Source organism: Oikopleura dioica, chromosome 2, assembly GCF_907165135.1.
Source record: "Oikopleura dioica chromosome 2, OKI2018_I68_1.0, whole genome shotgun sequence".
NCBI classification, from domain to species: Eukaryota; Metazoa; Chordata; class Appendicularia; order Copelata; family Oikopleuridae; genus Oikopleura; species Oikopleura dioica.
In genome coordinates, this window is record NC_137292.1 from 6,665,397 (window position 1) to 6,688,938 (window position 23,542).

At 41.6% G+C, this 23,542-nt stretch overlaps 7 protein-coding genes across 8 annotated transcripts; 3 read left to right on the plus strand and 4 right to left on the minus strand.

Annotated features, from left to right (window-relative positions):
* Window positions 1–1,330: 1,330 nt before the first annotated feature.
* On the plus strand, window positions 1,331–2,051 carry LOC145697962 (uncharacterized). The gene is made up of 3 exons (XM_081775168.1): window positions 1,331–1,396; window positions 1,443–1,681; window positions 1,737–2,051. Exons 2-3 carry the CDS (start codon window positions 1,457–1,459, stop codon window positions 2,049–2,051), a joined length of 540 nt encoding a protein of 179 aa, XP_081631294.1. The 5' UTR covers window positions 1,331–1,396; window positions 1,443–1,456.
* A 2,005-nt stretch (window positions 2,052–4,056) lies between these two features.
* LOC145697963 (lipoyl amidotransferase LIPT1, mitochondrial-like) lies at window positions 4,057–5,295 on the minus strand. Its single transcript, XM_081775169.1, is given in 4 exon segments — window positions 4,057–4,623; window positions 4,852–4,992; window positions 4,995–5,127; window positions 5,287–5,295. Coding segments are annotated over 4 exon segments (822 nt in total). The 3' UTR covers window positions 4,057–4,084.
* A 1,621-nt stretch (window positions 5,296–6,916) lies between these two features.
* Window positions 6,917–8,492, plus strand: LOC145697129 (uncharacterized). Its single transcript, XM_081774280.1, has 5 exons — window positions 6,917–7,218; window positions 7,263–7,427; window positions 7,605–7,929; window positions 7,977–8,132; window positions 8,174–8,492. The coding sequence occupies exons 1-5, from the start codon at window positions 7,015–7,017 to the stop codon at window positions 8,326–8,328; spliced, it is 1,005 nt and encodes a 334-aa protein (XP_081630406.1). The 5' UTR covers window positions 6,917–7,014; the 3' UTR covers window positions 8,329–8,492.
* Window positions 8,493–9,228: 736 nt separating this feature from the next.
* Window positions 9,229–10,751, minus strand: LOC145697964 (kallikrein-4-like). The gene is made up of 5 exons (XM_081775170.1): window positions 10,707–10,751; window positions 10,375–10,634; window positions 9,982–10,317; window positions 9,596–9,938; window positions 9,229–9,249 (listed from the first exon to the last, which is right to left on the minus strand). The coding sequence occupies exons 1-5, from the start codon at window positions 10,749–10,751 to the stop codon at window positions 9,229–9,231; spliced, it is 1,005 nt and encodes a 334-aa protein (XP_081631296.1).
* Window positions 10,752–11,387: 636 nt separating this feature from the next.
* LOC145696433 (uncharacterized) lies at window positions 11,388–15,945 on the plus strand. 2 transcript variants are annotated; one of them, XM_081773468.1, is made up of 10 exons: window positions 11,388–11,703; window positions 11,745–11,892; window positions 11,933–12,151; window positions 12,196–12,530; window positions 12,580–14,846; window positions 14,893–15,144; window positions 15,185–15,278; window positions 15,324–15,459; window positions 15,500–15,603; window positions 15,651–15,945. In XM_081773468.1, the coding sequence occupies exons 1-10, from the start codon at window positions 11,473–11,475 to the stop codon at window positions 15,879–15,881; spliced, it is 4,017 nt and encodes a 1,338-aa protein (XP_081629594.1). In that variant the 5' UTR covers window positions 11,388–11,472; the 3' UTR covers window positions 15,882–15,945. The 2 variants fall into 2 exon arrangements, with proteins under 2 accessions (XP_081629594.1, XP_081629595.1); XM_081773469.1 differs by having other exon boundaries at window positions 12,676–14,846.
* A 2,989-nt stretch (window positions 15,946–18,934) lies between these two features.
* On the minus strand, window positions 18,935–20,314 carry LOC145697965 (beta-1,4-glucuronyltransferase 1-like). Its single transcript, XM_081775171.1, has one exon. It carries the CDS (start codon window positions 20,312–20,314, stop codon window positions 18,935–18,937), a length of 1,380 nt encoding a protein of 459 aa, XP_081631297.1.
* A 227-nt stretch (window positions 20,315–20,541) lies between these two features.
* Window positions 20,542–21,862, minus strand: LOC145698983 (uncharacterized). Its single transcript, XM_081776226.1, has 6 exons — window positions 21,702–21,862; window positions 21,573–21,657; window positions 21,268–21,435; window positions 21,093–21,205; window positions 20,860–20,961; window positions 20,542–20,666 (listed from the first exon to the last, which is right to left on the minus strand). Exons 1-6 carry the CDS (start codon window positions 21,751–21,753, stop codon window positions 20,602–20,604), a joined length of 585 nt encoding a protein of 194 aa, XP_081632352.1. The 5' UTR covers window positions 21,754–21,862; the 3' UTR covers window positions 20,542–20,601.
* Window positions 21,863–23,542: the final 1,680 nt, after the last annotated feature.

Consider the following 23,542-nt stretch of genomic DNA (forward strand, 5'->3'; position numbering starts at 1 on the left):
AAAATAAATAAAAAATGATAAAAAAATGTTAGTCTTCCTTGATATCAATGATTTGGGATGGTAGGATGGAAAAATTTGTTTTCTAGAACGATATTTGATCAAAAACAGTTTTCGAATTTATAATTATAATTAAGGTTTTGATTTATTGAGGTAAGTTTGATATTTTTGCAGCATCTTCTGGCGAGTTTCTTGAGTTTTCAGAATTCGCAAAGATGGTCGAGACCAGAAACCAGAGTAGAGAGCGTGGCCAAATGGAGCAGTTTTTTCACAGCTTGCTCCAAACGAACCCACTGTCAAGCTTGACGCTGAGAATCGTGCGCGACCGCTACAAGGCTGAATTCAACAAAGATCAGGACTTGTCGCCTCCCCAGTTCAAAACACTAAGATGCGTGGTGGACGAAATTGCGAAGGCGGAGATGAACAGAAAATTCAGCTCTATGGTATTTTTTCTTATTGTATTTCTATACATTATTATTCTACATTGTATTTTTCTGAATTTATGCTCTGATTTTTTGAATAATAGTGAATAAGGGTATCGACGGAATCAAACTTGAAGAAGCACGGAAAATCATCGAAGAAGAAATTGATTCAATGACGCGCAAGTTGGACGGTAAAGATGACCAGACGAGGAATAGGCTCGAATTATGTCGGAAATTGAACGACTCTTTTCGACTACTGGAGTCCAAGCTTGAGAAAAACGACGTCGAAGTAAGAAAATTATGATTATGTTTGAATCCTCGATACCTTTGATAATTAAATATACTTCAGGAGAAACAACAAATAGCCCAGTTTTTAATTGAAGCTGCAGAAAAGTTGAAAGGCATCAGAGAACGCAGAGCTCGAACCGATCGTAAAAAAGCACTGATTGAAGAAGAACTAGCCCGGGCGGAAATCGAGGAGGCGGAACTCAAACGACTTGAAACAAAGACCAAACGTCATTATTATGAGATATTTTGTATAAAGACATTTGAATGCGATCAAGATGAAGTTGCTGCTGATCAAGAAGAAGAGATTGAAAGACACTTTGCCGCAGTAATAAGAGCTAGCGAGGAGACAAACAAAATTCTCAACGACTTCGAGTCGCGATCAAAAATGTGGGAATGAACGTTCTCATTTCCTTTCCTGTTTCTGATTTTTATTAATTTTTCTTTTTCAGTTCCACTTAATTTTCTCTGCATTAAATTACGGAAAAAAAGCATCAAAAAGCAGCAAAAAATATGTGAGTCTTCCTTGATATCAATGATACATACGGTATGTAACATACCATATATCTATAACTGCCAGGAACTCCGAGAGTCGGTTAACAAAGAGGATGAAAAATATGCTTTCTAGAATGATTTTTGGCCAAACAAGTCTCTAGGTTGAGGAGTTATAATTATGGTTTTGATTTATTGAGGTTAGTTTTATCTTCTGGCGAGATTCCTAAGTGTCTCCGATTTAAGGTCTTTCTGCAACGATGGTAGACCAGAGAGAGCGCGGACAAATGGAGCGGTTTGTCCGCCACTTGTTCCAGACGATCCCAATTGCGAGCTTGACGCAGAGAATTGTGCGCGACCGCTACAAGGCCGAATTCAGCGTAGATCAGGGATTCACGGCAAACCAGGCTGAAACACTCAGATCTATTGTAGTCGACTTCGCGAAGGCCGAGATGGACAAAGGCTTCAAACTTTCCATCATCAAGGTATTTAAGAGATTCAAAAAATTAATACAAATTCACATTAATTTACTTATTTCAGAGCCGCCTCAAAGACAAGATCCATGACCACGAGCGTGGAATAGAAGAAGATACTGAAGAATTAGCCCGCATTGAAGAAAGAAAAGCCAAGCTTGAAGAGAGAAACGCCCGCCGGAAAAAAGAACTGGCCACGATGCAGATCCTACAGCGTTTTCAAGCGGTGATTGACCGTACTTTAGATGATGCTCCAGATTTTTCAGAGCAGATTGAAAGTCTGAGAGAACTCTCTCTGAAAAACGCGAAAGAGGTTTTCAAGATGTTCCAAGAAGATGTTGACAGAATTTCCGACGATTTTTCCTATTTGCAGTTATATTAATTTTTAAAAAATAAAAAAAAATGGTTTTCAAAAACATGAGTCTTCCTTGATCTCAATGATGTTTGACGGCAGGAGAGTCTGACAGGATCAAAAAATCTGTTTTCTAGAACAATCTTTAGGAGCAATTGGTTTTTTGGTCTACAGTCGTTATAATTAAGGTTTCGATTTATTGAGGTAAGCTCGATATTTTTGCATAACTATTTGGTAAGTTTCTCGAGTTTCTTTGAACGATGGTGGAGACCAGAGAGCAGAGAAGAGTGCGCGGACAAATGGAGAACTTTGTCCGCTACTTGACGAAGATAATGCCACGGTCAAGCTTGACGCAAAAAATCCTGCGCGACTCCTTCAAGCTCATAATATTCAAGAAGCAGATGACGGTTGCCCATTATGAAACACTAGAACGCGTATTCGTCGAGGTTTCCAAGGAAGAACCGAACAAAGACTTCCAAGATTCCGAATGGAAGGTATTTTGTCTTATTAAACATTAAATTTTTAATAAACATTCATTGATTTCAGACCCGGCTTAGAGAAACTGTCTTCAAGGTTCTCCGTCAACAACGTAAATTGGAACAGCAAAATGAAGACTTAGCCCGCCTAAATGAAGAAGTCGCCCGCAAGAAAAGAAAAGTGGCCGTGGAGAAGATGCTGCACGACAAACTCGACCGACTCAGAGAGCAAATTGATCTTCACCTTGACCAACTTGAACGAATTATTCGTCATTATTCTTTAGCTCCTCCAGAGAAGGTCGCGACTCTAACAACACTCGCTCTGGAAAGAGTTCACGATGTTATCAAAGTACTTTGGCAGGAATTTGAAAGAATTCACGATGAGTTATCCGCTATTCCCGACGATCAGTAATTTTAATTTTCTATCTAAAGCGACTTTTTTTATTAATAAACAGCCAACAGATTGCATTTGAAATTTTGCGTTTTTTTATTTTATCCAGAGGGTGGCGACAATCTTTTTATCCAGGGTAAAGGCCTGCTTTTATCGGTATTAATTTCGTTTTCCAGTGCTAAAATAAGAAAAAATAAAAAAATGAGTCTTCCTTGATATCAATGATGTTTGACGGCAGGAGAGTCTGAGAGGATAAAAAAAATCTGTTTTCTAGAACAATCTTTACGAGCAATTAGTTTTTTGGTTGATCGTAATAATTAAGGTTTTGATCTATTGAGGTAAGTTTGATTTTTTACATTATCGTATTATCGAGTATTCTTGAGTTTGTCGAATTAAGGTCTTTCCGCAACAATGGTCGAGACCAGAAAGCAGAGAAGAGCGCGCAGACAAATGGAGCAATTTGTCCGCTTCTTGACAATGATAATGCCACTATCAAGTTTGACGGAGAAATCGGTGCGCGACCTGTACAAGCTCGAATCCGAGAAGCAGATCACGGATTCCCAGTCTAAAGCCTTGAGATGCATCGTCAGCAACCTTGCAAACATAAAGCACAACAAAGAATTAAGAGCTTCCAGATCCAAGGTTATTTTTTCTTGCCAACTATACCTTACTAAATTATTATTTACTTTAGACCCGGCTGAGAGAAAAAATGTTCAAGTATCTCAACAGTCAACGTGAAAAAGAACAGACAGAGAAGGAACTAACCCGCATTAAAAAAGAACTCGCCCGCGAAAAAAGAATACTGGCCGCGGAGGAGAAGCTCTTAGCAAAACTTAAAAAAGTGGAAGTTCAACTCGAACTTCACTTAGCCGAATATGAAAGGATTCCGGATCGTCCATGGATCATTGCTCCAGGAAAGATCGAGACCTTGACAGTGCTCGCTCACGATAAAGTTCTCGATGTTATGGCAAGACTAGAGCAAGAGTTTGACAGAACTCACGACCAGTTAAATGCAATCCCCAACGATCTTTTCTGACTTTTCTTTTTCTGATCTATCAATTTTTGTTCGCATTATATTTTGAATAAACATTCAGCAAAGCGCGAAGTGTTTTTTTTCAGAATTTAGTTTGAAAATAAACTTCGAACGTTAATTGAAATTCAATTATTGAATAGTAAGATTTTATTGAAAAAAAGAGCTATTCCAGTGCAAGAATGATCTGCTTTTTCGCGAGTTCTTCGATTTCCGAGTAGGTCGCAAGAGTTTCCAGATTATCGAGCATGACTCCTTCGAATGCGGAGAGTTCCATACCAGATTTGAGGCGAACGGAGAGGATCTTTCCTTTTGAACAAGTAATGATTGAATCTTCCGTTTCCAGCGTAAATTTAGGTGTTTGGCCAAAGATCCATTTCCATCTCTTCAGCTCTTCCACTCTTTCTTGAATCTCGTCAAGCTCTTCTGGATTCACTATTTCGACGTTTTCAAAATTTTCTTCATAAGTTTTGCCCCAGTTTTTCGCCAGCGAAGTCTCCAGCGCTTGATTATCGTTGATTCCAACATCAGAAAGGGTTTTCACATCGACGCGGAGGGAGCGAGTAGCACTAGTTTCGATGTCGGAGTTGGAGGTCAGAACTTGATTTAAAATTCCAACATCGGAATCAACAAGGAGAGTGCAATGATGAAGCGCTTCCAATCTCAACAATCGCGCCGCGCTGCCGGAAATCTTCCACTTTTGATCTAAAGAACAGATTTAATTCAAAATCGAGAAGCCGCACGCGGCTTCGAGTCTTGGCTGAATAAAAGCCGCGTAGCGGCCTATTAAAAAACGATGCAGCATAGCAATAATTATATTATTATAATTATTTCGTTGCCGAGCTCAGCTTCGAATAAAAGGAAACTTCGTGCTGCTCTTTTATATTGCTCGAAGCCGCAAGCGGCTTCTCGATTTGCAGAACTGAATCATACCTAGAATAATATCGTCCCTATCGTTTACAAAAACATTCGTCTCGGGCATCAGGCTCTTTACAGCGTCGCAAATGATTCCCAAGTTCTTCTTTCGGCTGTATTCTTTGCGAGACGTTATGAAGGACAAGTTGATATTCCCGGATCATGATAAACAGTTCCGCCGCCAGAAACTCTTCTCGCGATGTTTATGTGGTTTTCTTTCGCAAAGGGGACGTTTATCTCCAGCCAGGGGTTTTGGAAGCGACCGATGACCACACTCGGCCTGTTTCTCTTTTTCTAGGGTTGAAAAGAGCGCTTGAACTTGGCCGGAAAATAGCTTTAATTCAACCCTAGCCAGAGGAACAAAATAGGACTTTGGGTAGCTCTGAATCTCTTCTGAAACAGGAACTCTTCATATGCCAAATTTGTGTAAACGCAGTTCGAAACCGATCTTACCACCGACATTTTTCTAAATCAAGTCGAATGAATTTAAATTCTTCTGAATAAAATCTTTTGAATATATTCTTTTTTAACTTAAAAACATCAAATTCGTTCGCAGCTTCTTCATCTATCAACTCTTTCAATTTAAAATTCAACCCCAATTGTTCCGCGAAATTGAGATTTTTAGGAGCGAATGAATCAAGGAAGAATTGCGAGTCTTCGAAAAGAAAAAGAGCTCTTTCGCCGAGTTCTGAAGGATGAGAAAGGAAGTAGTCATCTTGGACAGTTTTTGAAACGCGAAAAGTTCGATCCAAAGAAAACTTTTTCAAAATAAACTTTGGATAGCCTCGGTCCATTCCGACGAAAGACTGAATCTTTGAAGGCAAAATTAAAGAAATATAAAGGGCAGAGAGGCAGAAACCAGCAGTGAATCCAGTTGCGAGCTTGAAGAAACGAGAATCAATCGGGAAAATGCGCAGAAATCGGGGGAGAATGAAACTTCCAGTGATAAGAGACGCTTCTTTTTTGTAGAATTCCGTGATTTCTGCTCGCTCTTGAAGGGAAATTGGTATCTTTGGAGGGTTTTATTTTTCAATTGTTCGCTTCAAAAAGCTTACGAACGAGAAGCCGCTTGCGGCTTCGAGCAAAATTATTTTCAAGCCGCGCGAAATGCGGCTTTTCCGTCTTTTTCTACTCGAACTTCAAGCGGCTCCGGAATTTCTCCTATTTGAGTCCGTTAAAAGACGGCTTCGTGCGGCTTAGACATAACTTTGCTCGAAGCCGCAGCGGCTTCTCGATTATGAATTGAAATTTGTTTTCTTTTGTAACCCTTTCCAATCGAAGATCTTCTCGGACTGGAAACAACTGCACTTTCTGCTCGCTTGTTCTAGATGAAAATATAGACTGAGCATGTTTTATTGTAGCACTTACACGGCTGACTTCATGATCCGATGCTTGATGTTTGAAGAAACGGAGGGAATTGCTTCAGAGGGGAATTCTTTAGAGGCGAGTCGGCGGACATATTCATTCATTCAGCGCTTTTTCTGAAAAGGTAAATATGATAAGAAGACGGTCATTTTAACGGAAAGCTAAAAATAAGGGTCCCTCTCAATGGATACCGTTAAAGTGGGGACCCAACGCTATAATCCTAAGTTGAATCAAATAGAAGGTGGCCTTGTTCATCCTCTAAATTGCTGCATTTGTTGCCTTGTTAACCCTTGGGCCACGTATCCTTACTCAGGGCTCGCCAACTTGTGCAGGAAACCTGAGTCAGTATTTCTGATTGGAATGGTAATTTTGCGAAGCTTTCAGAATCTGACTCAGGTTTTCTACACAGGTTGCCGAGCCCCGAGTAAGAATACGAGTAAGCGAGGATGGACAAGGCAAAACATGCAGCATGTTAGAGGATAAACAAGGATACGTGCATTTTACTCATGAAAATTAATCATCAGAAACAATCAATCAAAATCAAGCAAAGCTTCAAAGAACAAAATAATTAGCTAATAAATCATAAATGATCAAAAAACAAAATAAACAGCTGTCAAATTAAGGTTCACAAGTCGAATTGCCTCAGGAAGAAAAAAAGTGGCTGGAATCCAAGAAATCCCTTTTCTCTTTCGAAAAGGACAAATAGCTGGGCGAGCGCGGCGCTGATTGGCTCCCGCTCGAACAACGGAATAAATCGCTTCAAATCGACTTCAAAAAGACGAAGAAAAAGGAAAAGAGAGAGAAATCACGAAAAAAATGGATTTGGATGATTCGGGATTTATTTCGCCGCAGCAAAAAGAAGAAGCTTTGGAGACGAAAAATTCGAAAATCGACGAAAACAAAAACAGCTCGTTTCTGAGTCTAACGCCAGCTAGAGATGTAAAAGTCTGTTTTCCGACGAGAAGATCAAGAAGAGCAAAAAGAAGAAGCGAAAACCTCATCGAACCAGCTCATTTACTCGTAAGAAATCAATTTTTTGCTCACTTTGTTAAATCAAAATTTAGACAAAATCACCGAAAAAGATAGAAGGTCAACTTCAAGCGCTGAAATCGCCGACCAAGACTGAATCAAAGAAAGAATCGTTGGGAGATTTGGCGAACAAAGTTGGCAGAAATCCCGAAATCGTCAAGGTCATCCTCTCGTCCATGTCCGTTCAGGATCAACTAAAGGTCAGAAATATGAAGTTATTCCATTTATCATTGAAAATCACGAAGCCGCTTGCGGCTTCGAAAAAAAAAAGGCAGAAAAGCCGCGTTCGCTTGACTTGAGTTTTCGTTTACTCGAGTCCGCAAGCGGCTTCATGATTTCAGTGAAAATTCGAATGACGTTTTATTAAATGATTCTAGTGCTCCTGGGTCAGCAAAACCTGGCGAAAAGAAGTAGAGCTCTCTTGCAAACCAGTCGCCAGCTACAAAATCCAACTGAAAGAAAACTTCGAATTCGCCGAAATGAACAAAGAGAACTCTCCGAATTCCTCCAGATCTTCTCGAAACTCATCCCAGAACTCGTCTCTGAATCTCGAAAACGATGGTTCTCTCAATTCCACTCCTCCATTGCCCGAAAAGAGCCCGAAGAAAAAGGAGGAACAAGTCTTGACGCCGGTCGAAAACAATCTTCCTCGAACCAGTCCTTCCACGCCGAAGAAGCTTGCAGATACAAGTCTTTCACCAGGTTGGTCATTTGCTGATTGCTTCCTGAAATTTTATTTTCCTTTTCAGTCTCTCGAATGCTCCTGAACAAACCATCAGCAAACAAGGGGAAAGACATGACGGAGATAGAAGTTCGAGCGAAAATGGAAGACGGAGACTCCATCGTCAAATGCCCTTTCTGCTTTCATCCTTGTCGAAAAACGCCGAAAACTAAAGGAAACAGAGGTAGGCCAACTTTTCCGTCGCTCACATTACCTTCTTTCCAGGAATCTGCTACAACAGCCAATGCCTTCGCGAATTCTGCGGCACTTGCCGAAAACAACACTCTTCGAAAGAAACCTGCTGCGTCGCCTCCAAGTCGGTCCGCCGCCTCTTCAACTCTCCGGAAGACAAGTCCAAGACTACAGTACGACGCCTTTGAATTTCAATCAGAATTCGATCAATTTGAAAGAAAAAATCAAGCCCTGAAGATTCGAAAGTAGTTCACTTAAAAACATATTTATACTGTCATTTTTATTATTACTGTCACATTCCTGACTTCGAAAACATTTCCTGAATCAATCTTTTTAAAAAATATAATTCCAATTTTCCAAAATTGAACTTTCTTGTGTCTGTAATGAGTCATCATTTTTCGTCGATTGAGAGCGAAATCGGCAAGGCCGGGTATGTGCAATACCAAGAAAAGCACCGGTTTTGCACAAAAACCACGTCCTTTCCGACCAGCTCGGGTACAAAATTCTTTCTGCGATATTTCTAAGAAAACAGGTTCAAGAAAAACTCCATCCTCATATTCTAGAATCGAGGGATGTTATGTAACATTCTCGGAAAAAAGTGGCCTTGAGTTTCAGATCATCTGAATTTTGTTTCGATTTTGTGAGAAATCAAACCAATCAGATTTCCTCAATTGAAAATTTTGATGAATCTGATTGGCTCACATTTCTCACGAGAAATCAGAAAATTCCAGGTCGATCATTAGTTTTCTTTCCTGTAGAAAATCTCTTCTCTTTTTCTGAGAAATGAAAAAGAGAAAAGTAAGCGTCAGTAGCGTTAAAAATTGGCGATGGCAAAGTGCCAGACTCACCAAAATCGTAAATTGAAGAAACTCGCTTCTCAAATATTGAAATTGAAAAATCATCTTCTTTTTTCTCCCGTTCAAGATTAACCCCCTTTTAACGACTCTATTTTTTCCACGAAATCAAGGAAGAAAAATCCTCTTTTTTTCTCTCTCTTTGAAAAGTACTAAAAGCGAAAAAACGGAAAAGGAAGAGGAAAAAGTAGTGAGAGGCGAGAATCGAGCTCCACGCAATTTCTGCGCGACCAATTAGCTCATCAACTGAATCAGCTGAAAAGAAGCAAAATCAATTTTCACAAATTTCGACCAAAAAATACGCCCACGAGTTCCTTAATTGTCTTCCGCAAACATTACCTCAGCAACTGACTAAGAGGCTCTTGAAATTTCAAAGAAGTGAATTTGTGACAAAAATTAGCCGCGCGCGGCTTTTTGCAAATTCTTTATCAATTGATAAAGAATCAGAATTTATCGAAATTTTAAGTAATAACTTTTCGATAAATTTTGAATGTAAAAAGCCGCGCGCGGCTAATTTTCAATGATCATTGTGAATGTTGAAATTTTAATTACAGGGCTTTGCGGCTCAGAATAATAATTTATACAGTAAAAGTGCAAGTACGTTAGCATTGATCTTCGTTTTACTCGTAGATCCATTCATAAATCGATTGTGTTCCAAAGTGGCGTTGTAAACGATCGGTTCTGTAGAAAGCTTCTTCTGTAACAGTTCTTCTATATCTCCTCGGAAAAAGGAAAGCCTCGTGTAAACTCCTGGCTTTCCGGGAGTTCCGCAATCTCTTGGGCCGTAGGAGACAGCTCCGTAGAGAAGGAAGGCGTTTTCAGTCGTGTTGCAGTAAAGAGGACCTCCTGAGTCGCCCTGGCAGCTGTCTGATACTCGAGGACCGGATAGATCAACGGAAGGATCGTTGGAGACAAACTCGTTCCCGAGAGCGCAGATTTGAGTCCTAAAAGAATAACTTGTTCGCTGGAAGCCCCTCCAACACTCACTTGTTGTCGATGTCTTTCCATCCCTTCGAACAGGTTTCAAAGTCGACGATCTTGACCAGCGCTTGTCTGACAACGGTTGAACTCTTGCCCAGCTCCGTCATTCCCCACCCAGCGACGAAACAAGTCGCCCCAGCAGGAACTCGATCCTCGTCGGAAATGGAAATCAACGCGACTCGATCTTCAAACGGATCGAAGGGAGTTTCAAGCTCGAGCAGTGCCAAATCGTATTGAACCTTTTCATCGTCCCAGCGTCTTTCGATGTGGATTCCCCCTCGTTTGACTTGTTTTAAAACTCCTTGGCGCTGTTCTGGATGCCCTCCCCAAACTCCTATCTGGCTGAAGTTGAAATTGATGAGTTAGTAACTGAAATAATGAACGATCTGGCTCACTAACCTCGAATCAGCCAAGCCATTATCAAAGCAATGAGCAGCGGAGAGCACCCACCCAGGGTCAATTAAACTTCCAGCGCAAATTTCAGTTCGGCCAGACTTACGGATCGCTATAAGAATAGTCTTTGGCGGGTTCAAACTGTACTTATGAACATAGACATCAATAGATAGATGGACCCAAGCCCATGGAATCCGGAAAGGAAGATTTTGTTCTTCACCTCCATAAATTCTCGTGTAGATTTCTTCTGCTTCTTTCGTAACTGTCTTTTTTGGGGAATAAATTTGAAAAAATCAGTTGAAAAAGCAGAATTTCCTTCCTGTTCCTTCGCAGAAAACCGCGGAAAGAAGCGATAAAATCAACAATTTACGAATTCTTCTCATAATCTCTGTATCTCTGATCGAAGCTTTCAGCTTGGAATTTTTCTCCAAAACAAACGTTTATTTTCTGTTTTTTTTTTCTCTTTCTTCTGTTCTCAAGTCCAAAACTTTTGAACCATACAAAGACCAGCTGAACGAGCGAGCGAGCGTCTCTTTTGTTCAGCAATTTAGCTAGTAGCTACTGGTTGCTCTGTTTTGAAATAAATCAGTACTTGTTTTTCTGGCTAGAGGTTTATTTTCGTGAAAAATTCGCGGGATTAAAGTGTCGTAAAACTGAGGAGAGTGGATATTCAAGGGAACACATAAAATGAGAAGATTGATAATTTTGAGTGACTCAGACGAGGAGTAGCTTTTATTACCTAAGAGTACAGAAAGAGAGTCTTTCTAAAGAACCACAAGTCCGGATATAGCCTATGTCTGAATTTAACGTCGGTGCATTTTTAGCAGTTCTTTATTCAAACGATATTTCGGAGAATTCCGACGTGATGCGTTCTGAATGCATAAATTCACCAAGCTATCATGATAAATGTTTCGCTGTGGGATCAGAATCGCGAACTTGAAGATAGAGATTGAAGGATGCGCGTGTTCTCAGGGAAAGGGGTTTAGTTTAATTCAACTTATCAACATTTCTAGTAAATGGCAAGTTTAACCCACTGTAGCACTCGCTGCGAGCGCCGCCTTCGCGCAGTCAGAGCAGTTCGAAGATGACTACCAAGTCAGAGGCATGATGGGAATCTCCTCCACCAAGGTCGAACAGTACTGGCCAGTCAATGGCTGCAAGAAGGACTCGCACTGCTGGCCCGCGCAGATCAGAGCTTTTGCTGGTTGGCGACAGAGTTCTGCGAGAAATCTCGCTTGCGATGGAAAGAAAGGAACCTGCAAGTGCAGATTGGGATTTATGGATGCTGATGATAATCCGATGAATGGATGTGAGAAGTCGATCTCTGAGAAAAAGGTTTGGTGGTCGTAAAGTTCTTGTTTGAAAGAAAGACCTAGTGCCCCTTTGGAAAATGCAGAGAATGGGGCAACAATGTAGGTCCTGGGGAACAATGTGGGGACTGGAAGGGACTCTTCTGCGCTCAGGATGGATTCTGCTGCGAATGCAAATGGGGTCTCAACGAAAAAGGATACTGTAACACTCAAAGTACTTAATTTATCCAAATAATTTTTATATCTATTTCAAGAGAACTTCGAGGCTGCTAAAAGTTCTTGCGCCTGCAAACTCGAGTGCGATCTTTCCGGTGAGAACTGCGACATCAAATGTCCAGATAGCTGCAACACCGACTGCGGTGCTGATGGCTGTCCCTATCCAAACAGATCCAAGTGCGACAATGGAACCTGTTCTTGCAAAAATTCATTCAGTGAAATAAATAAATTCGCTACTTCTGGCAATGTCCTTGCACGTAAGTTTCTCGAATTTACTAAAAGCTTACTTCTTTCTTCTAAGATACGCTTGAGCGTTGCGCTAAATCTGGCTCTTCTTACAATTCCGCAGCTCCAGGATGTACCTGCGATCTTCAATGTACTGGAGGCGGACAAGGTCGAGAATGCGAAGTCTCTTGCTCAGAGTACTGCCCTGGTGCGGCCGTCCTCGCTGTCGATGATTATGGAACTTGCGTCTGTCAGTTTGTCGATGGCGCTATTCAATGCTCTTCCTCTTGTATCGAAGAAGAAACAACGACGACCACTACAACCACCACAACGACGACAACAACGACAACAACGACCACTGAGGATCCATACGAGAGCACCACGACAAAATACTACACAACAACATCGCAGGTAAAGCGCTCGCTCCCCTTGTTTTGTTCGAACAAGTTATTTTCGAAAGTTGTACACAACTGAAGGCACGACCTCTACAACTTCGGACCCTTACTACACACACACGCACACTACAGGCTTAGATACTACTACAACTGATTATAAGGAAACGACCATGGGTGATTCGTACGGCGGCAATCCTTACGCACCAGAATCGACGAACGCTCCTGCTCCTGCGAGTACAACTAACGCTGATGAAACAACAACAGAGACAACAACAACGACTGGAACGACAACAACGACAGCCACATCAACAACCGCAGAAATTGCCGCCAACAGCACTACTTCGGCAGTGGCTTCCTCGACAGCAGCTCCAATTGTTGACCCTTATGCACCTGCAATGAATACCACGACTGGAGCTCCTGCAGCTTCGACAACAACTGTTGGAGGTAACAATCCATATGCACCTGACATGAACACGACCGCCTCTGCATCGACAAGTGCACCAGGATCAACCACGACAAAGGACCCTTATGCATCGACTACGACTGATGGCGGAGCGGGACCCGCTCCTGGCACAACAACTGGGGCAGTTTCTAGTACTACTGGTGCCGTTTCTAGCACTACTGGTGCAGCTTCAAGCACAATGGCTCCTACCACCACAACTCCTGTATGCAATTGTACTTGCGAGGTCATCTGCAACCGATTTACAAAGATCGGTGATGTAATTGACAAAAATTGCGAAGTTGTCTGTAGTCCTGGATGCAGCGATCCGTCGTGCCCTGGTACAACAACCACTGCTGCCATTGCTTCAACAACTACTGCGGCTGTCGCGTCTACCACTGCTGCACCTCCCGCATCTACTACTGCTGCACCCCCCGCTTCGACAACGACGGCGCCTATTAATACCAACATCTGGGGAGGATGGGGAATGCTCGCTTGTGCGGACGGTGTTTGGTGCCCAATGAGCACATCTTGCCACGATTCAGCCGCCGGAGCCGTCTGCATCTGTAACAATGCTACTGACGTTCTCCACCCATCTGGTCTATGCTGCGCTGCTGAATGCACTGGTGTGATTGGTTGCGGAGCCGGCGACGCTACTTGTGAGTGTGACTGTGGATCAGCTGCAACTACTGAACCAGACACTACAACTGCTACAACAACAGCCACTACGACCACGACATTCACCACGACAACATCTAGTCAAGCGGCAGTTGTTTCATCGACTACTGGAGCCTGTACTTGTACTGTAGTCTGCCGAGCAGGTCTTTTGCCAGGAGATAGTCTCGACCAAAAGTGTAATGTCGTTTGCACAGGTGATTGCGGATCTTCCGCTTCCACAACAGCCGCTCCCGCATCAACTACAGCCGCTCCTGCATCAACGTCAGCTGCTCCTGCATCAACAACTGCAGCGCCAGTCGTGACTACAACCGCTGCTCCAGTCGTAACAACGACTTCCGCTGCTGCCGCCGTGACAACTACTGCCGCGCCACCAGCTCCTCAGCCAAGTGCACCAACCACGACAGCTCCAACTTGTTCATGCGAGGTTGTATGCCCAGGCTTAGTTCGTGTAAGTGCTGGAGATACTATCGGTAAAAACTGCGAAGTTGTCTGCACTGGAGACTGCACAGAGGCAACTACAACAACTACAGCGTCTCCACTTGGTCTTATTACTCAGCCACCGACAACAACAACAAAAACTACCACTACTACAACAACAACAACTACTACTACTACTACGACTACTACGACAACAACTACAACCACAACAACTACGACAACTACAACGACGACAACAACTACCACTACTACTACGACAACAACTACGACAACAACTACAACGACGACAACGACGACAACAACAACTACTACTACCACGACGACGACGACAACTACGACGACTACTACCACTACGACAACCACCACAACTACGACTACAACAACTACAACAACAACAACGACGACGACGACAACGACAACAACTACCACAACTACCAGCTCCACTCCAGATGTACAAACTACGGCGAATTGCCTAGATACATGCACTGTCGAATGCAGCCGTGAATTGCCTGGATTCATCGAAGAAAGAAACTGTGCAGTTGTCTGTACCAACAATTGTTCCCGCTCTACAAAGGTCTTCCCAATTTCTTCTTCCGCAATGGACCAAGTTTGCCCGGAAAGATCTCTTCTCCAAGAAAATCTCGAATCCGGTCTCCAATGTGCTGAGCCAAATGTGGATCAATGTACAAGCGCTAACAAATGCTCCTCGTACGCTACATGCGAAGATTTGTGCGATGTAAGTGGAGAAAGAAACTATGCTTGTCGATGCAAACCAGGGTAAATACTAATCCAATATCATCCGACTTAGACTCTGTTAATATAGATACACTGGAAACGGCGTCATTTGCGAGCCAAAGATCTCAGAAGAGACCTGTGACTCAACTATTCTCAACCAGTTCAAGAACAACCTTCGACCTCTTCCAATTACTGACGTCTTCAAGCCAAAGGTTCTTTCAGGCCACAACTCCGTTATGATCGAGCTTCAAACTCCAATGAAAAAATTCCTCCTCGGAAGCAAGAAATACACAGGTTTCATCGAATTCAACCGACAAAACTGTGGCGCCAAATTCATCCGGTAATCATCTTTCTGTTCTGTTTATCTATCAAAATTCTAGTGGTCTCACTCAAGGATCCGTCAATGTCAATATCTTTGATACTTACAATCAAGGCCTCCAGATGGATCGAGTTTATGATGTTCAGGGGACTAAGGTTTGACTGATGAAGAATTGAGGGAGTAAAAAATTCTATTCCTAGGGCGTTTACTTCAAGAAGGCTTTTGGAGAAAGCTCAATGGCTGTCATTCAATACACCAAGAAAATCGCAAGTCTCAAGGATTACGCTCTTGAAAACGGTCTTTCTGTCGACCAAAATGCTTTGGAAGTTGGACAAGGTATTCATTTTTGATCAAACTTGAGTATTCATATTTTTAGTCTTCAAGAAGGGACGATTTGCTCCACTTCGAGACATTCTCTACGTCTCTATCGCTGGCGACATGGTCAACGATTCTCCAGCTGGCATGGCTGATGCTTTCGCGGTGAGTTATATTCACATTGACAGCACTTACCGTATATGTTCTTGTAGGAGTGCTTCAATCCAAAGAACATCCGACTGAGCCTCTGGAACGATAGAATCGACAACGGCGACGATGACAGATTCAACGACGACTACAACATTCTCTCCACAGACGCGACCAAGTGTTACGTAATGAGCAGATTTGCCAAGGTCGCCGCTCAGGGCAGTCTTACCTGCTCTGAAGGTGACTTCGCCAGCGTCGTCGACAATGAAATGTCTTACTGTACAATCAGAAAGTAAATATCAGTTGAAATACAACAATTTTTCAATTTCTAATTTCAATAAATGCCAAATAAAAGAAATAAAAAAGTGAGAATCGGGCGGTCATAAATTTTTAAACAACAATCTGAAAGAAAGATCCAGCAAGAAAGGGATAGCTGGATAAAAAATCAGCGAACTTGTCCTTCATTCCTTTTTCAGTTTGACAGAGTTCTGCAAACCGCTCGACAGTTCAATTATAAAAAAGCGCCGCACATTGATGATGAAATGCTTTTGAATATTCACCGCCCACTTCTCAATGATAATTTAGCTGGACTGCAGCTTCCCAAATGCATTTTTGAGCGAAACTTTCGGAGAATTTTTTCAAAGAGAAATCATAGAAGAGACTATTTTCTGAAGATTGAAGACTCTTTCCGTGAGTTATGAAGTCAATCTTTGTTTTTGTATTTTCGAAGATGTTTCTGTATGTATGTTTACAGGCGAATAGCGCCGTCTATACAGGCGAACTTCTGTAAGAGAAGGGACAAGCGCTTGGCCACGTCAATTAATGCATTTTGATTAGAGTGTACGGGCTTCCACTAAGTGACGGTTCGAAGAGATTCTGAATACTTGGCACGACCGACAAGGAATTATTCAACACTTTTGTTAAACTCTCTGGTAACGCCTGGGGATCGAGTCTATTGAATACACTGTACTCTGTAAGTGTGGCGAGAATTCGAAGCGATTATAAGAGATATCTTTTTATAAGAGAAAATCTCTTTAGAATTATGGTAAGAATAAGTACTTTGTCAGATGTAGTAGAACAGATCAGATCAAATACCATGTTATATAATATAATATTGGGGTTGGATATAACATGCTTCTGAGCTAAGAATCAAGCTAAAACTATTGCATGTATAATGTTATAATGCAGGTGATGCAAATAACTTTAAATTATAAACTATAAACTATACTCAGTGCAGTTTAATACAATCGATTCTGAGCGACCAAATACCCAAGCAATTATTATTATTATCTCTTTATAAAAGAGACGAATTAAGGATCTCTTTTCAAACATCGAAATGGCAGTTCAACTTTGCAGTACAAAAGCTTCGAATCACGAAAAACACGACGGAAGATATTTCAAACTCAAGTCGTCGAAATTGCTGTTTATGATTGTTCTTTACATCGTTTTTCTCCTCATTGGTGCTGGCGTCTTCAACTTTATCGAGCAAAAAGCAGAGGTAAAATTCGAATGAGTGGATGTAGTTTAATTTTTCACCAGCATCAACGATGTAAAACAAGTCGCGACACTGTTCGCCAAGCGGTTGACAAAATGACCGATGAGTATTTCTACCTCTTGAATGTCAATTTGAAGATTTGTAAAGGGATCAAGGCGGTGAAAGAAGGCGACACGTCTGAATTTAACGCGGTTCTTTTGGAAGGGCTTTTGAATAATTTTTCATTGAATAATAATCGATTCGAAAAAGAAGCCAAATATAAGTCGTACATCTACGATTGGGCAGCGACAAACTGTTCGCGAGAAGGGCAACGAATCTTTTCCGAAAAGTCCGATCTCTACAACAAGCAAGAGGATACTGCGAACGAGTTCCAACAACTTTGGGGAACAGTAATGCAAAAGTCCGACCTGAAACATTTCGACGACGAAGTCTTCACTATCAGTGGAAAGGTGCTGAATAAAATCGTCAAAACATCGGCCGAGTTTTCGATTAAAAATTATATGGAAATACGAGAAAACTGCGGGCAAAAGCAAAGGCTGAGAAATGAATTAACCGTATACTCTTTGCTAGTATACTATCTACTAAGGATATATCAACTAGTAGCTAAAATTATCGATATTCAGCCATTTTCAAGTGGTCATTCAATAATGCATTTTTCTTCGCTGGCACACTTGCGTCAACTAAGGTTTGAAAAATAACATCAAAAATAAAGTTGAAAATACAGTTTTTCAAACCTTCTGACAGCCATTGGATATGGAAATCTAACGCCTTCAACGCAATTTGGCAAAGTTTTCTGTCTAGTTTTTATTCTATTTGGCATTCCTTATTTTGGCCTGCTCATGCGCGAAATGTCACAATTCATTAATGACCTTCTATGTGAATTAAGGAACTGGCTGTTTGTTCATTGCTTTTGTACCATGTCCATTTAAGCAGCTCGGGTTAAGAAATGAGATCGAAGACTACTTTCTCAAGACACTGCCGTATTATACGCTTCCATCGACTTATATTATGATTGGAGTCGTTTTCCTGATTTTGATTCCGAGCTGGATTTTTGCGACAATGGAAGATTGGAGCTTTGGGGACTCGTTTTATTTCGGAATGATTTCGTTGTCGACGATTGGATTTGGCGATTTTGTTCCTAATATGAATCCGCCTCTAAAACACGCAGGTACTTTTCTATTGTCAAAAGGCCTCACTGTATAATTCCCTCAACTCACTGCTATCTACTGTATTGCCTCTAAAATTTTCATTCAGAAAAGGTTTATGAGCCTGACGACTGCTTGTCAGCAATAATCAAGCCGATGCCAGAAGATCCCAATGAAATCGACGACACTTGTCAGAAAACCAAGTGGCCGCATTCGATCGAGATCATCTTCTCATCATATCGCCTTGCTGTCTTCTTTTGGATTCTTCTGGGCCTTGTCTGGCTCAGTGGCGTAGTCAGCTTAGAATCGGGTTGAATACCTTCAAATATAATTAATTCACGCTTTGCTGTATTCAACGCTGGTAAGTCGTTAATGGAATCGGCCAAAGCAGGGAGCTAGCAAAACGGCTTCATTCTTACGGCCATTCGAAAATCACCAGGTCGAGAAGAGGAAGCTTGAAGAAGTCGGAATCAATTCCAGAGTCCATGTCCTTGCCAACGATAACTTTATCAACAGACTTGTCAGCGATGGATCGAGATTCTAGCGCAACAACTACGACGACTGTAAAAGCGAGAAAACCTCTTCAACTGACTGTATCAAACGCTCTGTAAATATTTTGAGCTCAGGTTAACATGTAAATATCCATTCACAGAATCAGAAATTTGAATATATTTGAATAAAGGGTCGAAGGGTCGAAAATCATAATTAATTAATCAAGCTCCCAGGTAAGGTCATCTTCTTTCGGGACTCGGAATTCTTTCATTACTTCGGCAGAGAGTCCTTTTTCATAAAGTTCTTTTAATTCTTCCGCAGAATATTTCTTGACGTTTTCAAACTTGAGCTTATGATTCATTCTTCGATGATCATGTTTTGGAAGAACAACATTTGTTCCCGAATCTGCGAGTAGAAGAGGCGGTTCGTTGCTCGTTGCGACCGGCTCTCCCATCTCATTTTGCTGGATCCTGTAGCGAAGGAAGTCCTTGTTATGGCTCTTCGAGAGTGCACTTTCGTTCGTTGATATCCAGGGGCATGTTTTATTCGTCCCGTACTTTTGCTGCAGCTCGTCTTTGAAGTGGTAGTTGAATAGGAGCCATTCGATTTCGTCCACGTTTCGTTCCTCGTTGAGTTCATCTTGTTTCTCGTTGGTTTTTGAGAGAAAATGCGAAGTAATCGTTTTGAATTTGTATCCAGCGGTGTGGAGCTCGCAGAAGAGCTGTTTTCGATCAAACTTTGAAGACTTGAAACGCTCATCGTATAAGGGAATGTTTCTTCTTGCGATAAAATATGGCACTTGCTTCTCGGTACCGAATGATGTCAGCGATGATTCGTCAAGTTCATCATCCAAAAGAAAGGATCTTTCAAAAGCATTAGCATCCTTTTCTTTTTGAGAAAGTAAGTAGACTTCTCTCACATCATCAGAGTCCCATAAATCATGAGTTTCGATGAATTCAATGAAGTCAGCACGAAGATCTTTGCTCGGAACCACATCTGAGTCGATTTGAAGAGCAAATTCTGAATGAGCCCCTGATTGACCAACATTTCTCAAAATATTCCACGGAATGTTCCATTGAACAACAGGATACATTTTCAACGCTTCGAAAATATTCTCGCACGGCATTGAATCTCTCAGCTCAGTTTCAGCACTAAGATCAGCGGGCTCTTCAGCAGGGTAGACAAAATGGAACGTCACTCGGTTTCTTATTTCGCTGTTGCAGTCCGTGAGCTTGTCAATTATCGCTGAGGCAAAAGAAGCATCAAGACCAGGGCAAAAGATTGAATACGAAACTGGGCCAGTGAAGCTCTCCAATAACTGAGGAAGATGAGCGAGAGTTTTGAGAGTACTTTGAGTGACGAGAGTCAAATCATTCCACTCCCAACTTTCCCCGAAATTCCGATCATCTGTTTTGTAAAATCGTATGATTCTATATTCGCCAGAGTAATCATAAGTTTCTCCGGCAAATAATCTTCCTAGATTACTGTCTTCATTCGCAAATTTAACTTTCCTCTGTTTCTCATGAGACCTTCTTGTTAAAAATGCAATTTCCAGGAAAATCACAAGAGCTAGAAAAGCAGAAAGCGTCGAAATCATGTTTTCTCTTTGCGAGCTTTTACATTTTTGATGTCAGAACGGGGGTTCACAAAAACTCTGAGTTAAATAGCCGCGAGCCAAATTTCTAGTGAAAGCCCGGCGCAGCGCATACAATTCAAATCGTTTTCAATATTGTTTAAAGATAGTACTGTTACTGATTTAGACAGCCGTGAATATCAATTGCGCGCACCGATTTTTCAGAAATGCGATTTCGATCGGAGATCTCTGTCAATTGTTGCACTTTTCAAGCATTTTTATTAGTGCAATATCATAAAAATTAGTTTCTTTTAACGCTGTGCCATGTAGTCTTCCCACGAGGAGTAGGATGGGCCGGAACGAGATCGTATCGTATCTGAACAAGGTGTCAACGGAAGTTATCAAATTCATAACTTGGCATATTTGTCCACTCCTCCATTGGGTAAGCCTTTCTTTCTTACACCCTGGGTGTCGAAGCATCCATAACCGGATGGATTTAGGAATAAACATAAAGCTCCCTTGCATAAATATCTCCACTCGAGTGTAGCAAGCAATACAGCAGATCTTACCGATTCTATATCTCAGATCACGCGCCCTCTCTCGCAACTCTAGCGTATTCAATCGGTTCTGGGCCATTTCGTGTCGCAAGAAATCCGTCTTCCGGCCTATATCTTTATCGCCGTTCCATAACAACAATTAATTTTCCCCTTCGACGAACACTCACTCCTATCTTATCACTTCAACAATACACAGCTGTCAGTGTGAGAAAACTTTTGTGATAAGAAGTTTGGAACGGCCGTGCCTGTAGTTGCTTTGATACAGTTGTTGATGCTCCGCTGGAGACGGACGTCGGAAGCGAATTGGTTGTCCATACTGGAGCGGACAGTAGTCGTGATACTGTAACTTGGTCTGTTTCTTAGAAAGGCTTTGATCGTTAATGATTTGATTGATAAGCAAAATTTACTGATAAGCCGTTCCTGAAAACGGTTCCGAAACTTTCAGAGCTGTTTCTTATTGAAGTGGCAGTAGCATTACGACTGTAATTTCTGCTGCTGGCACTACTGTATGAAGAAGAAACGTAGCTGCTTGATGAGCTGGGAGAGGTACTCACAGTAGGAAATGATCGATAAGCATTTCTATAAGAACTTAATTGGGGTTGATGAGCTGTCAACAATATCGCAGCAGGGCGCGTCTCCGGTTAGACTTAGATTTGGTTAACATTAACTCGCATGCTGCATGCAGGTCACCCTGTCAATGTCACGTGAGTGATTGACCCCGTCTCCTGGTGTACGAAGATTGGCTTCCAGAAACTGAACTTATCAGTCGAGATGAATAGGAGGAAGATGTCCTACTGGGTGGAGTTGATACTGAACGAAAAGGAATACTCTCGAGAAAATAAAAGCTTGAGTACTTCGTGAGGAAAATCGCGAAAACGAGTAGTCATCTCCCCATCGCCTCGTCATGAAATTTTAGAGCTCTGTTCTTGTTTCTTCGCTCCTCTTGAAAATTTCGTTTTTGAATTCCAGTTTGAGCGCTGAAAGCACGCATTCCTTTTTTGATCCCTCGGGTTCGCTCGAGACTAAGACTGTTGTTCGTGAAATCTGTCGAATCAGTAGAACTCAGACTTTGTCATAAATCCTTCAGTTAGGTGTTAATATTTTTGTATCCTTTTGGAGTCTGATTCATTCCTGCTCTTGGGCAGTTGAATGAATTATTCTCTCTTGAATTTTTTGAACGGAAACGAGGTCATATTTATGATCCCTTTCAAATTGCCGATCTACCTGTTTTATGCATGTAATAGCTTCAACATGGCCATAAAATTGTCCAAATGTAAACATCTATCGACGCCCGCAGAGGATATCAAAGGTTTCATATGCGACCATATGGACGGAGCGTCTAATCTGTTACCATATCAAATAGATTCATATCAGAGCGTCGCTGATCCTTTTGCTCGACAGGTGTTCTTACAAATGATGTGGAGTTTTTATGCACTGAATAAATGAAATGGAAGACTCAAATTTTATTAAGAGAATAGAAGTCTTGCATCTTGGGCGATCAAAATAAGGAGTTTCCTTGGCAAGGAATCCTTGCTGTTTCAGAATTATAAAGGAATCCTGTTTTCTGACTGTTTTCGGGAGAAATCGGAAAGACCTGCCAACCCAATTAATGTCCATCGGCACAGTTTGAGAATATTTATGGAGAATTTTCATAATCTGATATTTGTTTTCCGAAAATTTCAATTTACAAGAATAGAACTCGCACAAAAACTTTTGAGTTGATTCTAATCAGAACAAGTCGGCATCACTTTCAGATCTGTCGCAGCTGTTCCGACCAATTAACCTTGCCTAATTGCGGCACCGCGCGCTTGCACGCCCACCACGATGGCGCTGTTCAACCTGCGCGGGATATTTAAAAGCACCCTTTTTGCTCCTCCATCAGAAAAATCACTAAAACCTAAAAAACTCGCGATGCCAACGCTTATCCAACGAATTGTCGATCCTGTAGTTGTTCCTGCTCCAGCTCATTTCGACTTTCCGATTCTAGAAGAAACAGAGTACAAGCGAAGCCATCAAAAAGAGGGATATCTTTACAACTACTCCGGATACGGCCTTGATCTTACAGAGACGAAACCAGTCGGACGAAAGCGAGTGAGAAGCAAAGACACACTTCTTACTTTCATGCAAATCGCCCAGCAACTCATGCTCATCAAGTCTTCCGAAACTGGCGAATTTCTATCAATCAGCCCTCGAGGAAAAGTGAAATCTCTTCCCCTTCCCACTCAAGGATCTCTTTGGAAAATCACCAAGAAAGCTAGCCACTCGAACTTTCATTCCCTCACCAACAAAGCTACCAACTGCGTTCTTTCCATCAACCGTCGAGGAAAAGTCCGATGCCGAAAAGAAAAGAGCAGTCAAAAGAAGAAATCAACAAGCTTCCTGCCAATTGCTACGAAACGCTTTGGAAGACGCTACTGATTCTTTAATTCCAAAGATTCTGAAAATTTCTTCTGTAGATGCATTTTTATTTAAATCTAAATGTTCAAAAAGTTCAACAAAGAAAATAACACAAAAGATAAAAAATCATCTCTTTTTTATCTTCTATTTGAAAAGCGATTTTCTCACATCATTGAACTTTCATTATATTAATTTAACCTAACAACAGTCGTTGTAAACATACAGATTGTTTTGCAGAGAGAAAATACGCTCAAAACCCTTCCATAAACAGTAATAACCGGGGAGCACATAACCTCAA

Excerpts from the sequence above, each read along its gene's own strand:
- LOC145697962 (XM_081775168.1), top strand. The coding sequence starts at position 1,457 with ATGGTAGACCAGAGAGAGCGCGGACAAATGGAGCGGTTTGTCCGCCAC. Across the intron at positions 1,682-1,736 it reads TCAAACTTTCCATCATCAAG|AGCCGCCTCAAAGACAAGAT; the intron begins GTATTTAAGAGA and ends TACTTATTTCAG.
- LOC145697129 (XM_081774280.1), top strand. The coding sequence starts at position 7,015 with ATGGATTTGGATGATTCGGGATTTATTTCGCCGCAGCAAAAAGAAGAA. Across the intron at positions 7,428-7,604 it reads CCGTTCAGGATCAACTAAAG|TGCTCCTGGGTCAGCAAAAC; the intron begins GTCAGAAATATG and ends AAATGATTCTAG. Across the intron at positions 8,133-8,173 it reads GAAAACTAAAGGAAACAGAG|GAATCTGCTACAACAGCCAA; the intron begins GTAGGCCAACTT and ends CCTTCTTTCCAG.
- LOC145697964 (XM_081775170.1), bottom strand. The coding sequence starts at position 10,751 with ATGAGAAGAATTCGTAAATTGTTGATTTTATCGCTTCTTTCCGCG. Across the intron at positions 10,318-10,374 it reads AATGGCTTGGCTGATTCGAG|CCAGATAGGAGTTTGGGGAG; the intron begins GTTAGTGAGCCA and ends TTTCAACTTCAG. Across the intron at positions 9,939-9,981 it reads TGGAAAGACATCGACAACAA|GACTCAAATCTGCGCTCTCG; the intron begins GTGAGTGTTGGA and ends TTATTCTTTTAG.
- LOC145696433 (XM_081773468.1), top strand. The coding sequence starts at position 11,473 with ATGATGGGAATCTCCTCCACCAAGGTCGAACAGTACTGGCCAGTCAAT. Across the intron at positions 11,704-11,744 it reads AGTCGATCTCTGAGAAAAAG|TGCCCCTTTGGAAAATGCAG; the intron begins GTTTGGTGGTCG and ends AGAAAGACCTAG. Across the intron at positions 12,531-12,579 it reads ACTACACAACAACATCGCAG|TTGTACACAACTGAAGGCAC; the intron begins GTAAAGCGCTCG and ends TATTTTCGAAAG.
- LOC145697965 (XM_081775171.1), bottom strand. The coding sequence starts at position 20,314 with ATGATTTCGACGCTTTCTGCTTTTCTAGCTCTTGTGATTTTCCTGGAA.
- LOC145698983 (XM_081776226.1), bottom strand. The coding sequence starts at position 21,753 with ATGACGAGGCGATGGGGAGATGACTACTCGTTTTCGCGATTTTCCTCA. Across the intron at positions 21,436-21,572 it reads AGCCAATCTTCGTACACCAG|TTCTTATAGAAATGCTTATC; the intron begins GAGACGGGGTCA and ends ACCCCAATTAAG. Across the intron at positions 21,206-21,267 it reads AGTTTCGGAACCGTTTTCAG|AAACAGACCAAGTTACAGTA; the intron begins GAACGGCTTATC and ends AGCCTTTCTAAG.